Source organism: Ambystoma mexicanum, chromosome 3q (assembly GCF_040938575.1).
Source record: "Ambystoma mexicanum isolate Mex_15411 chromosome 3q, UKY_AmexF1_1, whole genome shotgun sequence".
Lineage (NCBI taxonomy): Eukaryota > Metazoa > Chordata > Amphibia > Caudata > Ambystomatidae > Ambystoma > Ambystoma mexicanum.
In genome coordinates this window covers 645554322-645575025 of record NC_090926.1, presented here as the reverse complement: position 1 = coordinate 645575025, position 20704 = coordinate 645554322, and the positions used below count along the sequence as shown (strand labels likewise).

Sequence of the window (20704 nt, the reverse complement as noted above, 5' to 3'; positions counted from 1 at the left end):
TTAGAGGTTAACAGCCAGTTTCTATAGCGTTGTTTCCTTGACTTTTTTTAAACTTTACTTTATCTCCGGTTTGCTGATGATCTATAGAGCATAGGTCAGATCTTAATCTTTTCATCTGTTTCACCATCTTGTTTGAACAGTGTAGCCTCTTAAATTCTTGCTTTCCCCCGGGATATGATTTCTGCTGGAAAGCCAAAAATACACTAGAATAATCCACATTTCCAGTATTACTCTCTATGATTCCCTGAAGTTTAAAAGATGTCTCGCTCACCTCCTTAGGTAGAATTCTCAGGCGGTTCCCCCCTTGTTTACCTTTAAGGGGTCTCCTAATGCTTCCGTAAGAACCTGCGTTTATCCCTCAAAGTAAGTGTCAAAATACAATGGTCACTACTTTCCGTGGGGGTAACTTCCAAGGTGCTAGCCATTCGTACAAGACATTGAAGCAAAACATAGTCCAGGTGAGCAGTTTGTGAGCCCCTTGAACAGGTTATTTTCACAGGGATGTCACCTCTTATATTACCTTTTTACATAGTAATATTCTGTTCTTTTAGCTGCAATACCCATAAAAGGTGCTTTCTTTGATAATTTGGTTTTTGGTAATTTTAATCCCTTTCCATGAAGATACTTGATGTTAAGGTCTCTGCATTTCAATGAATGGGCATCATTATTTCCCAGATTTACTTTGTCAAGTGCTCTTATCACTGTCTCTATAAACGTTTCCTCTCCAATTCCTGTCGGATTCCAATATACATTAAAAAGCAATAGTATCTGAAGAGCCCTGTCCTTCTCCCTTGTCCAGGATAGCACCACTAGTTGTATAAACGGGTTCAGGCATCTAAACTCCAGGATCTTACAAAGACCTCCCCACTTCACCAATGTGATAAGGCACGCAGTGTGTCACCCCCCATTATTTTACCAGGGCCGGGGTGAAACAGATATCGAATCCCTCACACAGGTTTGGATACGATCCAGGTTTCCTGCATGCAGATTTTATCGAGAGATGCTAAATCCAATCCCTTATCACTAAATAAGTGTGTGAAGGCATCTGGAGTTAGGAGTCAGGCCTTCAGGCTAGCGAGGCAGCCAACCAAACCCAATCAGTAGTAGAATCTAGTGATTTCACATTCGTAGGTGGGTGCTTGACAGTTCTCATCTCCCATCCAAATGTAACTTTCAGACGGGCTCCCACCAGTGATCTTGACTCTTTCAATGAGGGTGCAACCTTTCCTAATACTGGAACCTGACGTGTCTTTCAGCAAATTATAGGGGGTGGTTTCCATGAAGGAAACTTATTATTAGGATCTTGGGATCTTATTCTAAAATATCTCTACATGTGATGAGACCGTCCAATCAGGATTGTGGAAACCTCCCTACATATTATCCAGCAGAACATGATTGCCTTCATCTGGGCTAAAGGGCCAAGAATCTCCAAGAACATTCTTCGGACCACTGCTCTTTGGCCGCTGGAAGTCCATGCCTTAAAACACCACTTCATGGCAAGACAACCCTCCCACATATTCTAATGGATGGCTATCATTGATAGCACAAGCGAGTGGGATGATTGCATAACAAAAGGCCCCTGGAATTATGAATTGCTTGCTCAATGAATTAATGAAAGTAATTCCCTTTTTTCTGAAACGTAGTGTAGTATCCCCTCCTGTGAATTTTCCAGTTTTGAAAACCTTGCTATTCTATCATGTTTCAGATCTCCTTTTCAGGTTGGCGTGATCCAAATTAACCTATTCTCGATGACTTTGTTTTCCTCTTTCAGTGCTTTAATTTTGATGGGGACAATTGTGTTCAGTGTTGAAACTCTACACATTAGTGGTGCCACTTATTAAGGGAGGATATTTGTATGCAGGTGTCAAAATCTTACATTGCAAACTAATAGCTAACCATAAAAAAGTAACACATACACACAGCACACAATTTCTTACTCGACAAGCAAGAGCCCATTATCATACGCCAATGGATAGTAGCGAGTGAAAACTTTGAGGCCTGTTTGTATGACTTCAGACAGTGATTCAGCTTACTATGTTAACTTCTTTGCTAAACATGTGAAACATACTTGTAATCGAAACTGAAATATACTTGAACTTTCTAGTAACATTTGGAAATGAGCCCGTTGGTCTTAAAACCCGCTTGACACATCCTACACATCACCCAACCATGTAAAATGAAATTAGAAACATACCTAAGTGTGGGTCCAAAAGATGAGGCTGCTCCTGGTATTTGTCCAGAAGAACTGAAAATAAGGGAAACAATTTCTGTTTTAGTAAACACAGAGCTACACATGTCGAAATGGAATTTACTAATTTCCTTCTGCCAAAATACATAAAGAATTGAGGGTTGGTAGGTTGTAACATAGTTGCTATTTTCCAGTGCGCTGCTCCAGCAACAGCCTAAGTATTGAAATCAAAAAAGGCCAATCAAAAAAAAAAATCAAAATGTCCTAAGCTTGAAGCACAAAGCAAAAAAATATGCATCTTGCTTATAAACACCAGTTCCTGCATGAAGTGGATTGTGTGATTGCAATGGTCTGAAGCAGGAGCTGGGAGAAGAGATTTTGATGGAATAGCGACAAGGTTGGCAGCAGATGCTATTTAAATGATGGAAGCAGCAGGTCATGTTTTTGACTGCTATGGTTTCACGCCTACTTTTGTTTCCACCACTGAGATATAAACAGCTATTAACAATTGATTTAAAATTCTGCTGCTGGAGGGGAGAAAATTGGCCATGGCGGACACCCAGAAAGAAATATTCCACCACTGCTCCTTCAAGCAGCAGCTTGCCACTCACACATGAAAGAACGTTTAGATATCCTCATACAATTTACCACACGAGGAGAAGCAACACTTTAAAAGGAGCTTGCTATATTCAAGTTTAATTTATGGCTTTTAAGACGAGCCCTCCTCCAGAGTTTGGACAACTTGGCCAAGGCATGTGCAGATCCACTCATGTAAATGGAGGGCATGATGAGATTAAAAGATTACTCACTTGCACAGAGAAGCACGTTAGCAGGGAAATTGTCTGATTGCTATGCTTTCATTTTTCCGAGAGGAGATCCTGTCCTGTGACGAAATGACTACTGCCCTGAGGAACAATAGGAGTGGTACTAAACTGCCTACTCAGCCTCCCACTAGTACAAACAGTGATCCCAATCATAAAGGTGAAAAGGGCACAGTCAAGAGAATCCCCTCCCTTGCCCTTTGTAGTGAAGTCGGCCAATGGCAGGCAAAACTCTTAAGGGAAGTCTGAATGTGATGAATCCTGCAGAATCATCACTGATCCTCAGCCTAATGTCTCCTCCCATGTGACCATCGAAGGCAGCTGCTACCTGTTCCTGGGGGTGGTATTCTGAGGGTGGATCACGTGGGAGGAGATGGCTGTCGGGGGGAGGTGAGGACTCAGACAGGTGAGCCGCGGTATTCTTTCTGTGACGGTGAAGAAGAAACCCTAACCCCAGAGTTTCTAATGGCTTGCTGCCATTATTCAGAACCCCTTAATTGTGAGGACTTAAAACCCACTGCTGTTAAACATCTTAAGCAGAACTCTATTCATCCTTCAAATGTACCTAACCTATTTAAAACGCCTTTGACATCTAACGTGGTGTTAAGCCCCCATTCCAAGGACTGGAACGGGCTTAACTGGCCGGCAGCCCAAGTTAACGGCCAGAGCGAAGCAAGGGTTAACGAGGGCTCCAGGACATAATTCTCCTGTTCCGAGGGCTGGAACGGAGGGTAAACGCCATTAGCACCGCAGGTTACCGCTTTAGTAACCCGGGGCGCTAAAATAATTGTTTTAAAAAAATGTATTTTCAGTCATTGAACGGGACGCCTCACGCGTCCCATCCAATGACTGAAAATACTGTGCTAAGAGGGCCACCATGGGATGGCGGGGCTCCCTACGTACAATTCTCCTGACATGAGATGTCAGTTGGGGGAAACTTGGAACACGCATTGCCAAGAGCCAAAAGACATTATAAAAGAGGTTGGCAGAAGGAGTTTGAGCAAACCCTCATATAAGGAATGTCATTATGGGGAGAAAATGTGTACACGTACAAAATGAAGTCAACAAGGTTGTGCCACTGAAGAGGTGCAATTGTGAGAACATTAAAGAGAAATATGAATGTTGTGGAGAGGCCTGGTGAGACCATCAGGTAGTGAAAACTTCTGAAGGGAGATACCTGGCTGGAGAGTACACCAGGAGCTCTGTGTGGGTCGGTTGGAGGATATTTCTGGCAGGAGAGTGCTCCGGGATAGTTAGATGGTTTCTGGAGGAGCTCCACACAATAACCTCCTGCTACTGTCGATAGCGCCCACTTGTCTGTGGTGATTCCCTCCCATGCATGGGTGAAGTGTGAAATCCGTCCCCCTACTGGGGAGGCATGGGAGGGGACCTGTAGCGTACTGTCATTGCTTGGGAGGTGTTCCTCCACCTCTACAAGTGGAGGACCTTCCCCGGCTGCAGGATCTGCGCTGGCCTCTCCGGTAACCCTGCGACGCCTGGCCTTGGTTGTTATTGCAAGATAAATATTGCAAGGTAACCGGAGCCTCTTTGGTAATTATGGCCACGAAAGCGGGAAAAGTTGTTCCCGCCTCTCTGGCCAGGTGGTTTATTAGTCAGATGGCCGAGGGACTTGAGGGTATCGTATTCCTCCTTTGCCGATTTAAGGACGCCTTCTACCACTTTGCCGAATAAGACTGTCGGTTATGTTAAATAACATCGCCTGAATCTCCAGCTTAAAGGAATAGTGTGCTCAAAAATATTATTGTACCGAGCGTTCAGGCATGTGGTTTTAAGCAAACGTTGATCGATCGTAAAAACATTTCCTATGCATCTTACCGTAGTTTCCTGACTTTTACACATGCAAAATCAGGCAGCAGGGCGTGGCCACCTTGTGCTAATCTTAACCGTTGCAGCATCGCCCTAAGGTGAACTGCCCTGGCGGCACTAAATCATATCCCCCGCTGAAGCTGATATCACTAGATGCGTACGCCCCATTTTCTCAGCGCTCCAGCTAATGATGTGTATCCATGGAAATGGCAGGATGCCTCTTTCCTCAATAAGTATAAACAGACCACTTCTCATCAGACAACATCAGAGCTGCTTTTTCAATCGTTTCATTGTCTTTGTGTATCCAGTGGCTCGCTTCTGCTCTGTTCAGCTATCTTTGTTGCTCGTAGCCCGTGTGAACAGATACTAGTACTAGCATTACTATCGATTTACATTTTTTTCGTATAATGACAAAACCTGCCTCACAAGGTCCATGTTGAGGATTATGATGGTGCTTATGCACAAATTTCACGCAACAGTTCGCCTTCGCAATCCAAGTAACGAGTAAATGTACTCTAGATGTGATGTCACTTAGGCCACTAACATTTCATGTGCGTCTCCCATATTGTCGTAACTTTGATCTATCACTGCCAAATAAATGTAGTCTTGCAATTCTATACATCACTTGCGATTTGGGAAAATCATAGTGGTCATCTTATGTGTCTTTCATGTACAACCAAGAAACAATATTTCTCTGTGCACCAAACGTTATGGATTGCATGGGTGTTCACTTTTGTAATGTGTCTAAACTTTAAAGGCCAAGTTGATTGACACATGAAGTGACATTTGTACTGGCAACTATGCTATAGGATACAAGATTGCTTTTTAAACTAAGGTTTGATACACTTATCATGTTAATTTAAATACAGTTTGTTTCTCTTCCACAGGTGGTACAGGCTGGAGGCCTATAGTTCGTTTACATGGTGGCTTCATGGGAGGCTTGGATACCGCATTCGACGAGTAATATCCGCCTGTGTCGTTGGTGCCATTAAAGCCACATTCCCCAGTGACAGCGGTCAGTACAGGGGACTTTCCCACACTGTGCCGCAATCTGAACTATACAATGTGTAGTACATTTGTGCCATCAACATCAGTAACAAAATAAAATAAAACTGACATTTTATGAATGGTTGTTTCAGTTTTTCAGTGTATTAAGGACACGCTCACTTTTCCTGGCAGGGCTGACTGGGTGGGAACGGCCGAGATGCCCAACACCATGTACACTTCAAATGCATCTTACGCGGAGGGGCTAGTCTACACATGACATCCCCAGACCCCGTGCTCCAGGCATGCTCCCATGGAGCAAGCCACTCCCCTGCAATCCACATAAGTGCGCCTCCCATCAGCAGTGTACCGTCCCTTTCCTGCATGCCTCTTGCCCATCCATCCCTCCCTGCAGTGTCAATGGACGTTTGCACCTGTGGCCGTGCCTTCCCAAGGGGGCTGGCAGGATGGGAACGGCCAAGGTGTTAAACTCCATGTACACTTCAAAGGTATCTTAAACGCAGGGGCCATTTGAACACATGGCCTCCCCAGACCCAGCATCTCCAGGCATGCTCCCCTGAAGCAGACTGCGCCCCTGCAGTCCACATAAGTGTGTCTACATTCAGCAGTGTTCCGTTCCTTTCCTGCATGCCTCTAGGCCATCCATCCCTCACTGCAGTGTCAATGGCAGTTTGCACCTGTGGCCGTGCCCTCCAGAGGTGACTGGCCGGATGGGAACAGGTGGTCTCTTTGTTCATTTCACCTTTGGCGGAATTCAGGAGTGAAGCCTGCCTCTGGCTCCAGAGTGTCTGGGGTAGGCAAGAACTAAGGGAGGGTCCCTAAACTCCATGTGCTTAGTCTCCTAAGAGACCCAAATGCACACTGTGGTGATTGGCTGGCTGACTGTCCGGCAAGGACAGCCACCCTGCTGGTGAGTCACAGCTAGGCTGGAATGAATGGGAGAGAACTGAATAAAAGACAAGTCTTTCGGCTTGGAAGGCAGAGTCGACCACTGGACGAAGGAAACAAAGAAGAGCTTGAAGAGGACGCCTGCTGCAACTCCGGGACCGTGGGTTTGCCCGGTGAAGCCCTGCTGCAGCCCTGCTGCAGTGCCGAAATGCCAAGTTTGCATCGACAGAGAAGGACGACTTCTCCCTTTGAGTTGGTGGGACCAATCAACTCCAACGTAAGCCACCTGGACATCCATCTCGAAACTGGTTGAGTTTCCACAGAGTTGCTGCTGGAAACCGTATAGCCAAGGAGAGTTACACCAGATTGTGTGCGTTGCTTTTAAGCTGGCCTAGAGCTTCAGGAAGATCCTCCGGAATCCCAGGAAGCAGGACTGACCGAGCCTGAGCCCCCTCAACAGAGTGTGGGACCTCAGAAGCAAAGAAAGTCCATCTCGACAGCCAGGAACCGCAGTATTTGCGGTGAAAGTGAAGTTTGCCGGTTGCAAGTTTTGACCATCCTAGTGCATTGCAGGAGTCCCCCCCGACGTCCTCCCTCTTGTCCCCATGACTGTGGCCCAGGAACAGTGAGATCTGTTCCTGTGCAGCTCTGCAGAAGTCATCAACTGCATCTTTTCTTCATTGCTAAGGTACTGTAAAACAGGTCTAAGCGAACTTACCTCATCCTGTAGAAGTGATTGTAACTTCCACAACTTACAAGTTTAATCAGCTTGTGGCTCTTCTTTTCATTCTTCTTTTTATCAAAGACTCCTAAGAACTTGTGCAAAGTCTTTTCCATTTACTTACCAGAAGTGCTTCATCCTATACAAGACTTGCCTATTGACTTTGGCTTAGCCTATTGAATTGTATGACTCTTCCAAGAGGATCTAAAAGTATTTGCCCTGCTTAAGAATATTTGTGATCTCTTGTATTCTAATAACCTTTGCCTTTTACCAACTTTTAAGAGTATTCTAAATGCCAACAGTCAGATCTTAATGTCCCCAGCACCCTTGTTATTGAAGTACCCTGTGGGTGTAGGTGTGTCTGTGGGCCATCCCAAAAGGGTCTTTACTGATTCAGAAACTGAGAGTGTTCAGTATTGAAGTGTATTTGTGTGTTACGATTATATTGCTCCCTTCCGAAGAAGGCTTTATAACTGGCTGATAAAAAAAATCATAATTGTTTATGCAAGGAACCTTGAGTATAAGCATTTATTTGAATACTTGTAACTGTGAATCCTTGTGTAACTACTACAGCTCACATTTCCCCTCTTGAGATAGCACGCTACCAAAACTGTGTAGTACAAGCTTATACCAAAGGTTGGGTTGCCAATACCTGTAGTCAGAGTTGTTTGTAGTGTTCCAAGAGGGTACTGCATACAAACGTTGCCTAATAGGCACTAACCTGAAAATCCAAGCCATCTGTCCCCAGCTCCATGCTACATTTTCATGGTCCGCTCAACGGATGCTGGGCAAAGTGCCAGCTGGAAATCTACTGTGTGCACCAGCTTTACTTTTCAGTGGCTCTACTTTTAGTAAGTTGTCCAGTTTCTGTACATTTGTGGGACTTCAGTTCCTCGCTAAAACACAGTACTACAAGTATCAATGAGAATTCTTTTCCCCCCGCTATTAGTCAAGCCTGGAAAATTGAACAAATAAGGACATTCTCTGGCAAACAGTTCAGGCTAGCTGGCGATGGACAGTGTGACAGCCCCGGATTTTCAGCAAAGTACTGCACATACCATTTTTAGGACATGGAAATTAGAAAAATAGTGAGTTTGGTGGTCGTGCAGGTGTCTGAATGTAAATCATCAGTGGCCATGGAGAAACATGGTTTTATAAAATCCCTGGAAGATCCCCAATCGAGGGGAATGCAAATAGACCTTATAGCGACCAACAGACATGTTTCAATAGCCAAGGCCATTCGAGAGCAGTTTCCAAACATTCGCCATCAATTTGATGTATGGCACGTTGCCAAATCAATCAATAAAAAAAAATCACAGCTGCTGGTAAAAAAAAAAAAAAAAAGGGGGGTCCTGAAAATATTTTACAGTGGAACCAGTCTTTCAGCAACCATCTTTGGTGGAGCTCCAAAACTTGTGATGTGTCTGTGGAAATTCTACTTGAAAAATGGCGCTCATTGATGCACCAATGTCCAACGTTCACTCATGGACAGAAAACCAACATTTTCACCAATGTGCACATGGACCTTTATCGGAGGAGCTGGAACGCAAGAAGAAGTGGTTGGTTCCATCTTCACCTCCCCACAAAGCTCTTGAGAAGATCGTGTTTGATAAATCTCTATCAAGAGATCTGAAGGGACTCTCAGAAATCTGTCACACAGGAGATTTGGAGGTGTTCCACAATATGTGCCTAAAGTACAGGCCCAAGAGATTGCATTTCGGCATAGCCACATACTGAAACTGCCCCGCCAGCGGTATATCTCGAAATTCGATAGGTTTATGCCCCCTTTGTCATACGAGTTTTGCAACTTCCAAAGGGCCACCCCGTTTCTGGAATTATGCCATATGAAGCCCCTGCATAAGCTTTGGAGTTACATGAAAAAGCGTTTGGGGAGCATGTATGGAATATTCGTGAAATAGTGTAATAGCCTGGGCAGAACCACCATCTTGAGCAAAGCCGCCCTTCCCACCATGGCCAGGGGGAGCTTCGCCCAGAACCCCATGCTGTTCTTGATGCCTTCCACTGCCCTCCGTGTTGTATTTATATTCGTCCGCAGCCGTGTGATATATATTAATCCCCAAGTATCTGAATGTTCTGGTCTGCCAGGGTATCGGAAAGATCAGTAGGTTCCCACGCCGGGCCCCCTATATCTCCCCAGGGGGAACATGCATGACTTCTTGGGGTTTACTGCTATGCCGGAAAGGGTCGCATAACGTTCCATCACTTCCAGGACATACTGCAAGTTTTCCTATGGGAAGCGCAGGTATAACAACATATCGGCATACAATGATATCTAGTGCGGTCCCCCCTTCGTGTGGATCCCTATCTCTCCATACTTTTGTCTGAGACAAGAATATATAGCATGGGGGACCAGGGGCAGCCCTGCCTTGTGCCCCTGCTAAATTGCCATTTATCTGAGATTATCGCACCCATTTTGACCCTAGCTATTGGGGAGCTGTATACCATCTTAACCCACCTCAAATACCCTGGTCCCATCCCGTATTCTCTCAAGACCGCCAACATCCACGGCCACCTCACGGAGTCAAAGGCTTTTATTGTGTCCAGCGAGACTATTGCCATTTTGCAGAGGTCGCTCTCTATTCTATGATATGGTGGAGTCTCCTGTGGTTGTCGGATATATTCCTGCCCGGGACGTAGCCTGTTTGATCAGGGTGTAGGAGTTTGCTAATTACCCTCTTGAGTCTATTTGCCAACACTGCTGTGAGAATTTTGCTATCTTGGTTTAAAATAGATAGGGGTCTGTATGACCCACAATCTGTTCTTGGCTTACCAGGTTTTAGGAGCGGAATAATCACCGCCTCCCTCAGAGATTCCGGCAACCTTCCCCTCTTGAACGCCTCATTTAGCATGGCCAGCAGCAGGGGGTGGAGGGAGGGGGGGGTGGGGAGTACTTCTTGCCTATATGTTTTGTAAAATTCACTAGGGAGCCCATCCGACCCTGGTGCTTTGCATGTGGGTAGGTGCAGAACCACCGTCTCTAGTTCCTCTATTGTAATTGGGGCCTTCAAGTTCTCCCGTTCTTCATCGTTTAATTTGGGGAATCCTATATCTTCCAATGTTTCCTGAGTCTCCCAACCTGCCTCCTCCCCTGTATCTTCATAGAGGCGTTTGTTGAATCTAAGAAACCCCTTGTTCACTCCCTCTTGGGTGTTCCAGGTCTGACCTTCTCCCTTTATCTCTCTGATACTGGTCTCAGTGCCTAATTTTTATATAACCATGCTAGCAGCCTCCCAGGTTTGTCCCCCCCTGCATGTTGCCTTTCGATTCATTTTTTATAGTTCAGTTTACATAGCCTTTCCCAATGTTCCCTGCTGGTTTGTTGTAGTAGGTTCGCCTGTTTGGCGTCCTCGTGTGAGGTGCCCCCCTCTGCATCATTTCTTCAAATTTCTTCTCTGTCTCTTGTAGCTCTCGCTCTATGCCCCTTTGGAGCCCTCTGGATTTAGATATAGCCGCTCCTCTTACTACCACTTTAAACGCCTCCCATAAGGTTTCTTCTGACTGCACGCTTCCCCTGTGTTAGTGTCAAAGTACTCCATAATCTCCTCCCTTAAAACCTCTCGGAATACTGGGTCCTGCAGTGCCTCGGCTCTGAGCCTCCATGTCTGGATTCTTGCTCTGGGGGGCTGGTGTCTCCACTCCAAGACCAGGGGGGAGTGGTCCGATAATATTCTCGCCTTATATTCTAAGCCTATCATTTCCCCAATGAGTTCAGAGGAGACAAACATATAATCCAGTCTCGTATACAGGTTATGTGGGGCAGCGTAGTGTGAATAGTGCTGGCGTAGTGTGAATAGTGCCGGCGTAGTGTGAATAATGCCCATCATTCGGGTGTTGCTGTCTCCAGTTATCCTCTAGCCCAAAATCTCTCAGCAGGGCCTGTAATGCTTTCGCGGCAGGGGTGGGGGTGGGTTTATCTAGTTTCATATCTGAACTGTCCATTTTGGGGTATAGCGTGCAGTTAAAATCCCCTCCCCATATAATCGCGCCTCCCAAGAGGGGGCTGATTTTACCATATAGAGTCCTGAAGTAGGCCGCTGTGTCTTGTTTGGGAGCGTATGTATTTATGATACTCAATTCTCTGTTCTCCAGCAGCCCTTGCATCAATATCATCCTCCCAGGTGGTTCCACCGTGGCCTGAAGCATCTGGAATGGCACATGTGGTGCCACCCAGGTAACCACCCCTCTAGCGTACGCAGAATATGTCGCTCCCATGGTGGTCTCTCTCCACTTTACCACCTCTAGTTTCTCTTTAGTAAGGTAGGTTTCCTATTGTCATGCTATGCCCACTTTCAGCCTTCTCAAATACATGATTACTTTGTTCCTCTTCGGGTAACTGTTAAGGCCTCTCACGTTCCAAGTTACAATTCTAAGACTTCCCATTGCCATCCATATTTTATTTCCCCTCCCTCCCTCTTTGTTCTTCTCTCCGACCTTGTTTGGCATGATTGTGGGCTTGTTCCCCATCTAATTTCAACTAACTCCCAAACTAGCCCCCTCACCCCTTGTTCCTCAACTATATTCACTACACACATTCCCTCCCCTCCCTCCTCCCTACCCGTCCCCAACTGATGCCCAGCTCCCTCCCTGGATCTCAGGCTCCCCCACATTTGGTCCTATCTCGGAATTCAGAAATGAGGAACCCAGCAGGGTGTTACCGATCTACCGGTAACCTAACTAGTCTATTTGTGGGGGTGTGAGAGCGGGTTCCGTTAGGCTCCTACAGTTTGCACTATATTTCCGTGCTTGAGGAATCATTTATGCAGCCCATGTAACACCTGTCCCAATTGTCTTTGCCCTTGTTTATATTCTAGTCCCAGTGTCTGAGTCTGCAGCACCGCGAGTACCGGAGCCTCTGTTTAACTTATCTGCGCCATCTTCCTTCTTGATACCAGTTTCCGACGGGCAGTTCTGTGTGTCAAGCCACTCCGACGCATCCTCTGGAGTGAAGAACAATGCTCCGTTTTTGCCGGGTATATTAACATGTACTTGTAGCCTGCTTCCCGCAATCTTCTTTTCACTGCTCCATAGTTCATAAGTCTTTGTACCAACAGTGTGTAATCCGGGTATGCTGTAATGTTCGCTGATGCCCTTTTGTATCGTTCCTCCTTTCCGGAATTGCTCTAGGATAGTTCAGGATCTTGGCAATTATTGGCCTCGGGGGGGGGGGGGGGGTAGTTCTCCTGGCGGTTGCCTCCTCGTCAAGGCCCTGTGCGACCGTTCCACCGTAAATCCTTGAGTCAGCACCCCTCCCGTTATTTCGGTCAACAGCATTGTTTCAATGTAATCCGTGGGGTTTGGTCCCTCTGCTCCTTCCGGCAATCCCACGATGCGCATGTTACTTCTCCGGGCTCGTCCCTCCGCTTCTTCTGCCCTATTTTTCAAGTTGCTCATGCATTGTTCTAGGATGTGAATCTCCGATTTTTGAGACGTACATGCAGCTGTGTTCGGGGCCACTTCCTTTTACAATTTGCCTGTGCGTTCTGACATCTTGCCTGAGGAGAGTCACCTCTTCCTGCACTGCTCCTACTTTAAGTTCCAGTGCCGCCTTCAATTTGACCATAGCCGATTCCAATTTAGTTTTGCACGCTAGTTTCAAGGGGGGCTATATTGGGGGTCCTCGTATTCTGTGCGTTTTATGTCAAGAATGGGTTATGTCCTCCCATGTACTTGGCCGCTACTGTTTCTTAATGTCATTATGCCCCGGCTCCTGGTGGTTCATATCACTATCTGCGCCCCCAAAGGCTTGTGGACTTGTTTGGATGTTACTATAGACCTAGCAATCCCCAACAGTGAGTGTCGTTTGGCCGCTGGTGCTGCCTATATATAGGGTCCTCAATGGTGCTTTCCACTGGGTGTGCCTCGCACATCCTCCTTTTGTCACATCATAGGCTCGTGGATGCCTTTCGTCAGGCTCCTTTGTTCTCCCCACTTGTCCGCTTATTTTTAAGATTCGGGCTCCAGCGGGTCCCCCAATCCAGGTTATGCCCCAGGTTGTGCCTTCAACACATCTCGTATGTACCGGGCAGTTTTCCAAGAGGCCGCCGGCTTCCTTGTGTTTTAGACCGCAAGGTCTCCGCCGGAGCCATTAGCCTCGAGGGGAGCGGTCACTGCTGCCTGTGTGACTGTCATTGTACGGCATCCGGTTTTATTCATGCTTTTGCGTGGCCTTCAGTACTCCTATTATTGTCCTGCAGTACAGCATTGCCAGAGCCCTCTGAGACACCCCTGAAGCAGCCTCTCACGTGTGTGCTCAGGGTTTGTTGTCCCCTTCGTGCTCAGTGCTCACATCTAGGTATGCGGTGCAACAATGTATCCTCAGCCGCTCTCCTCAAGGCAGGGCTGTGCCCACCGCTTATGTGTATGCATGCAACCACTGTTGGACGTGCTTACCATGCAGTCCGACGTGGTCTCCCCCAGTATGTGCATATGGTCTAGTTCCGTTCCTTAGTTAGGGCATGCTCCGCTCTGGGCCACTGCTAACTTGCCTCACTTTCCAGCCACTATGACCCATGCGATATTGCTCAGTAGCGGGTACTCCCCGCCCACAGGGCCCGCAGTGGTGCTTTTCTGTCAGGAGTGTTTCACGCCGCTTCGTCTCACCGCACCACAGGCATCCCGGTGTTCTCTCCGTGAGACTCCTTTGTCCGCCTCACATATCCACCTTTCCGTTGGGCTACCCACTTGCCGGCCACATTGTATCTCGTTCGGTGCAATGCTGGAGCCGGGGCCGTGACTGTTCAGTCGGGTCACTCCCAACTTTGTGTGCACTCTCCCGCGACCTCTGCGGCCGTGGTGGGCAGCCGTTCCCAGCTGCAGGCGAGCCTCGGGAGCAGTTAGTTTAGGGGATCCCCCTAATGTATGTCGCGCTCAGCGCTCGCCCGTTCACATCCTTGAGTTCTGGCTCATCTAAGCCCATGTCTGTGGCGCGGGGGTCCCAGTACGCTGCACCTCTCAGCAGTGTCTGTGCTTCATTGTTGTCACACTATCCTCACGCAGCCAGATAATTCCTGTGTTCGTGCGTCCAGTGCGCCATTTTGTGTCGCCCTTCTTAGGTGTACGCAACCTCTGCAGTATGCATAACTGTCTACATACGTCTTGCGGGCTCCAGAAGTACACCAGGCGTGTTCACCGCATTCATAAGCGGGCATGTAGTTTTTCAATGCTTATACGCATCCGTGTGTGCACTATTTGTAAGGATCATTGCAGGATTTCGGGAGCTCCTCTGGAACACGTCTCCTCACATGGATCTCGTAGCCACGCCCCAACTCTGTGCTTTCACACTTCACAGCTTTCGTCAAGCTCTTGTGGTTCCTTCACTGATCGAGGGAAGGTCTGATGCATAGCAGCATGAAAGCAACTGCAGTGTCTGCAGTTGCCTTAGCAAGCACGTGTCCAAATAGCTGAATATGCGCCCCACTAAGGAATGAGACCAAGGCTAGTTAAGCTTGGTTTTCAAGAACTACTGACTGTAAGCAAAACAACTCATGAAAGGGGGCTGTTGGTGTTAAATCGGTGCATTCTGACCTATATTTTTATGGGGGCATGTGTTAGGGGTTGTTGCTATCGGATGCCTTATCATAAGGGCCGATCTTTTATTTTCAGCCTCTGAAGTCTTACGATTTCAAACACAGCGGGTAGAGGTGTTAGTGTTACCAAAATATATAACCACTCCTGATTAGGTATATGGGAGGTGAATTTGAGGTGGTGCAGCGGTAGGGTCTGAGGACCAGATGTGTTCAAAGTGAACAAGGGTTATGGGTTCAGGGGACCACGGCCTGGCAGGAAGGGGCTGGAGATGGCATGAGTCAGTCAGCAGAGATGGATTGTGCACTAAGGTTGGAGCAGGGCTTGGTCTGACATTCTTGTACAAGCACATTTTGTCAGGGCTCGAGACTCACTACTTGCAAAAATGAATAGCTGAATTACCGTGAGAACAGGAGACAGGTTGAGCTGACAGGTGGTGGGGGCTGGCTGTGCGAGGTGCTGGGAGAGTGAACAGTTCGCCAGAGGGGCAGAGGGACTCTAAAAATAAGGCATTTGGAAGTAAACAAAATGAGGTTCAAAGCATACACATTAGCAGAGCGTTAATACACTTATGAAACATGGGTGATGCAAATAGGTACAGGAGGGGTGGAGGTGTCTCCCACCTTAGTTTAGACGTCATTTGAGCTGTACGGGAATGGTTCAGGGGGGCGGGATATACCGCCTCTGCTCCAACATTTGTTAGTGCGCGTGAAGTTCAGTGGAGATGGAAGGGCACTTTTATTTATGACTTATGAGTGTCTCACGTTATCCGCAGAGCACATTCCTCCTTGAAAACAGGGCACCCGCAGATGTGACAATGGGGAGGACACTAACTGGAACTGTTCTCATAAAATAAGTAAATCACTATAAATTTCGTGCGGCATTGGTGGATGGCAGCAACCAATTTGTTTGTTTTTCGAAAATATTTCAAATGCCACGTTGGTCTGCAGGGCTAATTGCTCCCATGGGAGTGAAGGTCACCGCCTTTGGCATAGGCACTCCACAGAAGGTTCGATTGTTTTTCGTCCTTGGAAGAAAGGGAGGATTTGGAATGGAATGAATGAAGGGAGGTGTCTAATACCGTCAAATATGATAAGGTTCACCATTCCAAAACTCGACAAAGGAACATGTAATTTCATTTTATGAAAATGTGTTGATCTGAACGGACACTGCGTTACGCTGAGAGAATGGAAATGCAGATTATGATGTACGTTTTACTGTAGATGAGTTTATAGACAAATGAGTCAAGGTTTCATTTTATGACCGATATTGCTGGCTAACATTGGAATGGGTTGTTGATTTTGGCATATTTTAACGACACGCAAAAACAACCGTTGTGTACTTGTCTTTGTCCCGGGCACATGGGCAGTCCAGCACCGAAATGCATGTAGAACACGTCTGGGTTCCCTCAGGTTCCGCCAAAGCCAAATTCTATGCTAATATTCCATTAAAATGCTGTCTGTGTGTTCTTCGAATTGTTCCGTCAGCTTCTACATCCGCATCCCATTGCGAGCTAAACATATTCCATAGTACTAACCTCTCAAGCACATTGTAGACTCCAACATTCCACGATGTTTTCTCTGTGTTTCCATTGATTCAGGTTTGTGTTCATCATTAGTTTCACACGGTGCAGAATTAATGGCTAAATTGATAAATTACAATAAAGAACATCTATTGAGACACATTTCTGTTATGTTTTCTACACAGCTACATCCTCCCATTCAGCGAATGTCATCGTATTCAGATACGAATTGATGGCTTATTCAGCGGGCAGTTGCAGATACACCTAAATGGCTGGATTTCTATCATGCTGTTTTTAGACAATCGTCCTGGGCCCATATGCCCTTTTGCGGTACCTGGGACAAGGAGCAACCCAACATCGTTTACGGTGGTCTAGCAACAAACTGATGCCAAAGCCTTGCGATTCACGGTGAGTCCAATGCGCTTCTTATACCCAAAGGAAAACCGTGCAACTCACGATAAGCAATTGTGATTCGAGAACTAAGAAAGATATTACCAATGTGGTTGAATATGGAAATCGGCGGATGTTCTCGGAGTGTTTATTGTAAAATAAAAGCACATTATAAATTGCAGAATATTGCAGTTGCCTTTAAAAATACAGTTTTGTATTCAGAATTGGGACGCGCTGTGCTATGAGAGGATGTTTGTTGATATTCCGGGTTCTGCGCCACCTGACGTCAAGACGTAGGTGATGACTGGCCGTGTTTGGCTACGCTGTATGGTAACGTCTTGATGGATATAGCCAGAGAATATCGCTAGGAATGGTTATGTCAGCTTCAGGGGCGTGGGATATGATTTAGTGCCGCCAGGGCAGTTCACCTTAGGGAGATGCAGAAACCAATAGGATTAGCACAAGATGGCCGAGCCCTGCTGCCTGATTTCGCATGTGTAAAAGTGAGGAAAACTACGGTAAGGTGCAAAGGAAATGTTTTTACGATCAATCAACGTTTGCTTAAAACCACATGCCCGAATGCTCGGGACAATAATATTTTTTAGCGCACTATTCCTTTAAAGCCAGACTGGCAAAGCCAAGCGTTGCACTTGATTATGGTTCCTACAGCGATCAAATGGTCTGCATTATCTGCAGCGTCGAGGTTGTTCTTGAGAATGCAGCTGGCCGTAGACTTGCCTTCAGCTGCTACAAATGCAAGTTGAGACATTAAAAGCTTGCGAGCAGAAGCTATAAGGGTGGTGATTTCATCCCATTTATGGCAATCATAACTCACTAACAGTGTAGAATTGTTGGCGATTCTAGCTTGAAACACTGCCGAAGTGACTACCTTCCTTCTCAAGGTGTAGTGCTTCTTGCTCTCTTTGTCTGGGGGAGCCTCCAAAGAGACTAGTGGTTTCCCTGCCCTTTTACAGGTAGTAGTGACCACAAGCGAATCTGGTTTAAGCTGCCACCTGATATAGAGCGGGTCAGATGGTGCTGGGTGGAAAGGTTTCTCTACCCGCAGGTTGGTCGCCCGTGTTTGGTTAGGTGTTTGTAGTGAAGGTTGGATTCTTTTCTGGACAGATTTTAAAATTGGGATGAATTGGGTGGCAGCCTTCTTGTCTCCCAAGATATCTTCGACAAAGTATTTCTCTTGCTGAGTCTCCTGTGTTTGAATACCGAAGTGCTCAGCTGCTTTGATTACTATGTTGTTGAAGAGGGGCCGATTATCTATTGGAGAATTAGGCACTGGGGAATCTTGTTGAATTGGGGAGGCCATGGTATACACCTCTGCCTCTTCATCATCATCATCACCATCATCATCATCCTCATAGTAGTGACCATACTGTTGGTAGTCTTCACTATCCCCTTCAGTGTCTGTATTAATGTCATAAAGCTCAGCTGTTGTACAAGACCTTTTTGCTGGTGGCTAGGATGAAGCCAGAGGCTGAGAAGTGGACGTCAGGGCATGAGAGCTGGAAGTATGAGTAGTAGGAGGTGTAATCTGGACGTTTTTGATAGCCTGAGGGTTTTTAGCAAAAAAGGTAATCCTTGACACCACCCTATCTATGTCCTCTGCAGTCCATTGGGCTGAACTGGGGAGGACCCCAGGGTAAGGCGGGGTAGGGACTTGTACTAAGGGTGTAGATGTGGATAGGCTCTTATTCTGCAAGTCCTCAGCCAAAGAACCCTCTTCTTGTGGGACAGGTAATGCAAAAGGGGTAGACTTATCCTTATGAGACTTGTCCTTGTGATTCAAACTCTTGGAGGAAGACTTTTTGATATGAGTAGCCTTTAACAGGCTCTCAGGGACATGTTTCTTAACCAGGTGAGACAACCGAGTGTTTTTGGACTTTACAGCCAATTTTGACAAATGATTTTGACTTTCGGTATTGGAATGGACCTCTGCCACATCTGCCGATGTTCGGTCGAGGTTGTTTTATGGGCAGCGTCTTTCTGTTTTCGGGAGCCTGTAGTGGGGTGTTCGGGACCTTGAGTGCTCAGAGAACAGGGATTCTACAGATCTCCCTTTAGACGCCGTATCTGGGCGGTTGGTCAACGGCGCCGACTCATTGCCCCGGGATGTGTGTTTAGTGGAAGTGCTCTTGCCGCCGGGTGTCGGCCCTGTAACAGAGCCGCTGGCCTGTCTCTTAGGACCGGGGGCTTGCACTTGGGAACTTGGCTGTTGCCCGTCGCCCTCACTGTCCGAAAAGACGGCGACGCTGCCATCACTGGAAGCTCTCTCCACGTCAATGGCGGCCTCGGCTTGCATTGCGTGATGGGCCCAGCGCTTGGTTCTGTGATTTTTAAGGGTCTTAGGTTTAAAAGAGCTTGCAAGCTCAACAGTGCCCTTCGTCGTGGTCGCAGTTTAGACACGGGTTGCACACTGTGTTTGTCGATCCACAGACATTTTTTATTACACGTGGGCCAGAATTTAAAAGGTGTTCTTTCCATGTTTGGGAAGGCAGCCAGGCGAGAAAGGTTGGGAAAATGCATTGTACAATGACCGCCCCCACTCTCCCTACTGTAAGGGCCTAGGCCCGGTGAGCCTTCCAAGGTCGAAAAGGTCCGTTGAATCTTGAATTCGTCCGACGGTGCTGTCTTTTCCACTCCGTCAATGAATTGGTTGAAGTCGGAAGGAAAGGACAGAAAGAGTAAACTATTTTTAAACTTGTCATAAGCAAATGCCGTTATGGCGAAATTGAACTCTGCGTTAAGTGTCCGCTCCGATGGCAGAAAAAAACAATCTGACGGACCTAGACGCGTGAAGGACCATGGGTACAGTGGACGTCACACTAGGGATAGTATTACTGGCACGCCCTGTCGATGTGCCTTTTCGAGTTTCGAAAACTACTGTAATACTCTGCAGAGTATTAACTACTGTAATACTCTGCAACTTCCACTAGATGTCGGCCTATGCATAGTATGGGATCTAAGCAGATTACACAAGCCTCAGAAATTATATATATTATACATTAAACAAACCAATATGCACTTAACCATCTAGAAAAACACAAAAAAAGCCCACCCCTGTGGAGTGAACAAGGAAATGCAGACCGTATGTCTGAAAGCACTCTGGGTACTGTAGCAAGGGTGAAGAGGAAAAGATGTGGTCTTTATGTAAGGAGCAAAAGTGAGGCTTATCAATCATTATGGTCCCGAAAGTGGACCAGGGAGTCTGAGCAACTCAATGGTACCTTATTCCATTTCTTGGATGGTTGAACATTGCACTTCTGTTTGCTGCTCTTGCAGGTCAATCCGCGTTTGAGTGCAGTAAATCAAGTTAATCCAGACAGCAACACACACCTTGGTCTCGGCTTAGTATGTAGCGCACATTTGAGATGCTTTTCTCCTTATTTGATGCAGATTCAATTTTGGGATGGTACACCACTCATGTCACACCCCCTTTTCAAATACCCCGAGCCACAATGGACCATGAAACCAGGCTGGTTGGTAAAATGCAATATTTATTTATTTTAAAATTCAAAAGAAATCATAAGCTTTTTTATATGGAGCAGCAATCACCAATGGGGTTATAATTACAATGAGAATGTGAGCAATGCATTGGTAACCCTCCAGTGGAACAGATGCACAGCACAGCGGAATAGGAGCACTTTTGGTTTAGGAAAGATAGCACCCAAGTTAGGATTTACCCCTGCAATGTTCCCTCAGCCCACAAATCTATTCTGAGTGGATAAACAGAAGCAGCAGGTAATCAGGAATAAGAAACAGGAGACGGAAGCCAAAGCTTCCCT

The 20704-nt window shown here is 46.6% G+C and overlaps 1 protein-coding gene across 4 annotated transcripts in view; it reads right to left on the bottom strand.

Annotated features, from left to right (window-relative positions):
* TBCD (tubulin folding cofactor D) overlaps window positions 1-20704 on the bottom strand; it is a 2839019-nt gene that overhangs the window by 2706620 nt on the left and 111695 nt on the right. For all 4 annotated transcript variants that reach the window (XM_069654539.1, XM_069654542.1, XM_069654540.1 and 1 more), the window contains exon 4: window positions 2195-2245. In XM_069654539.1, the coding sequence (XP_069510640.1) occupies window positions 2195-2245 (51 nt within the window). The remainder of the gene's footprint in view (window positions 1-2194; window positions 2246-20704) is intronic.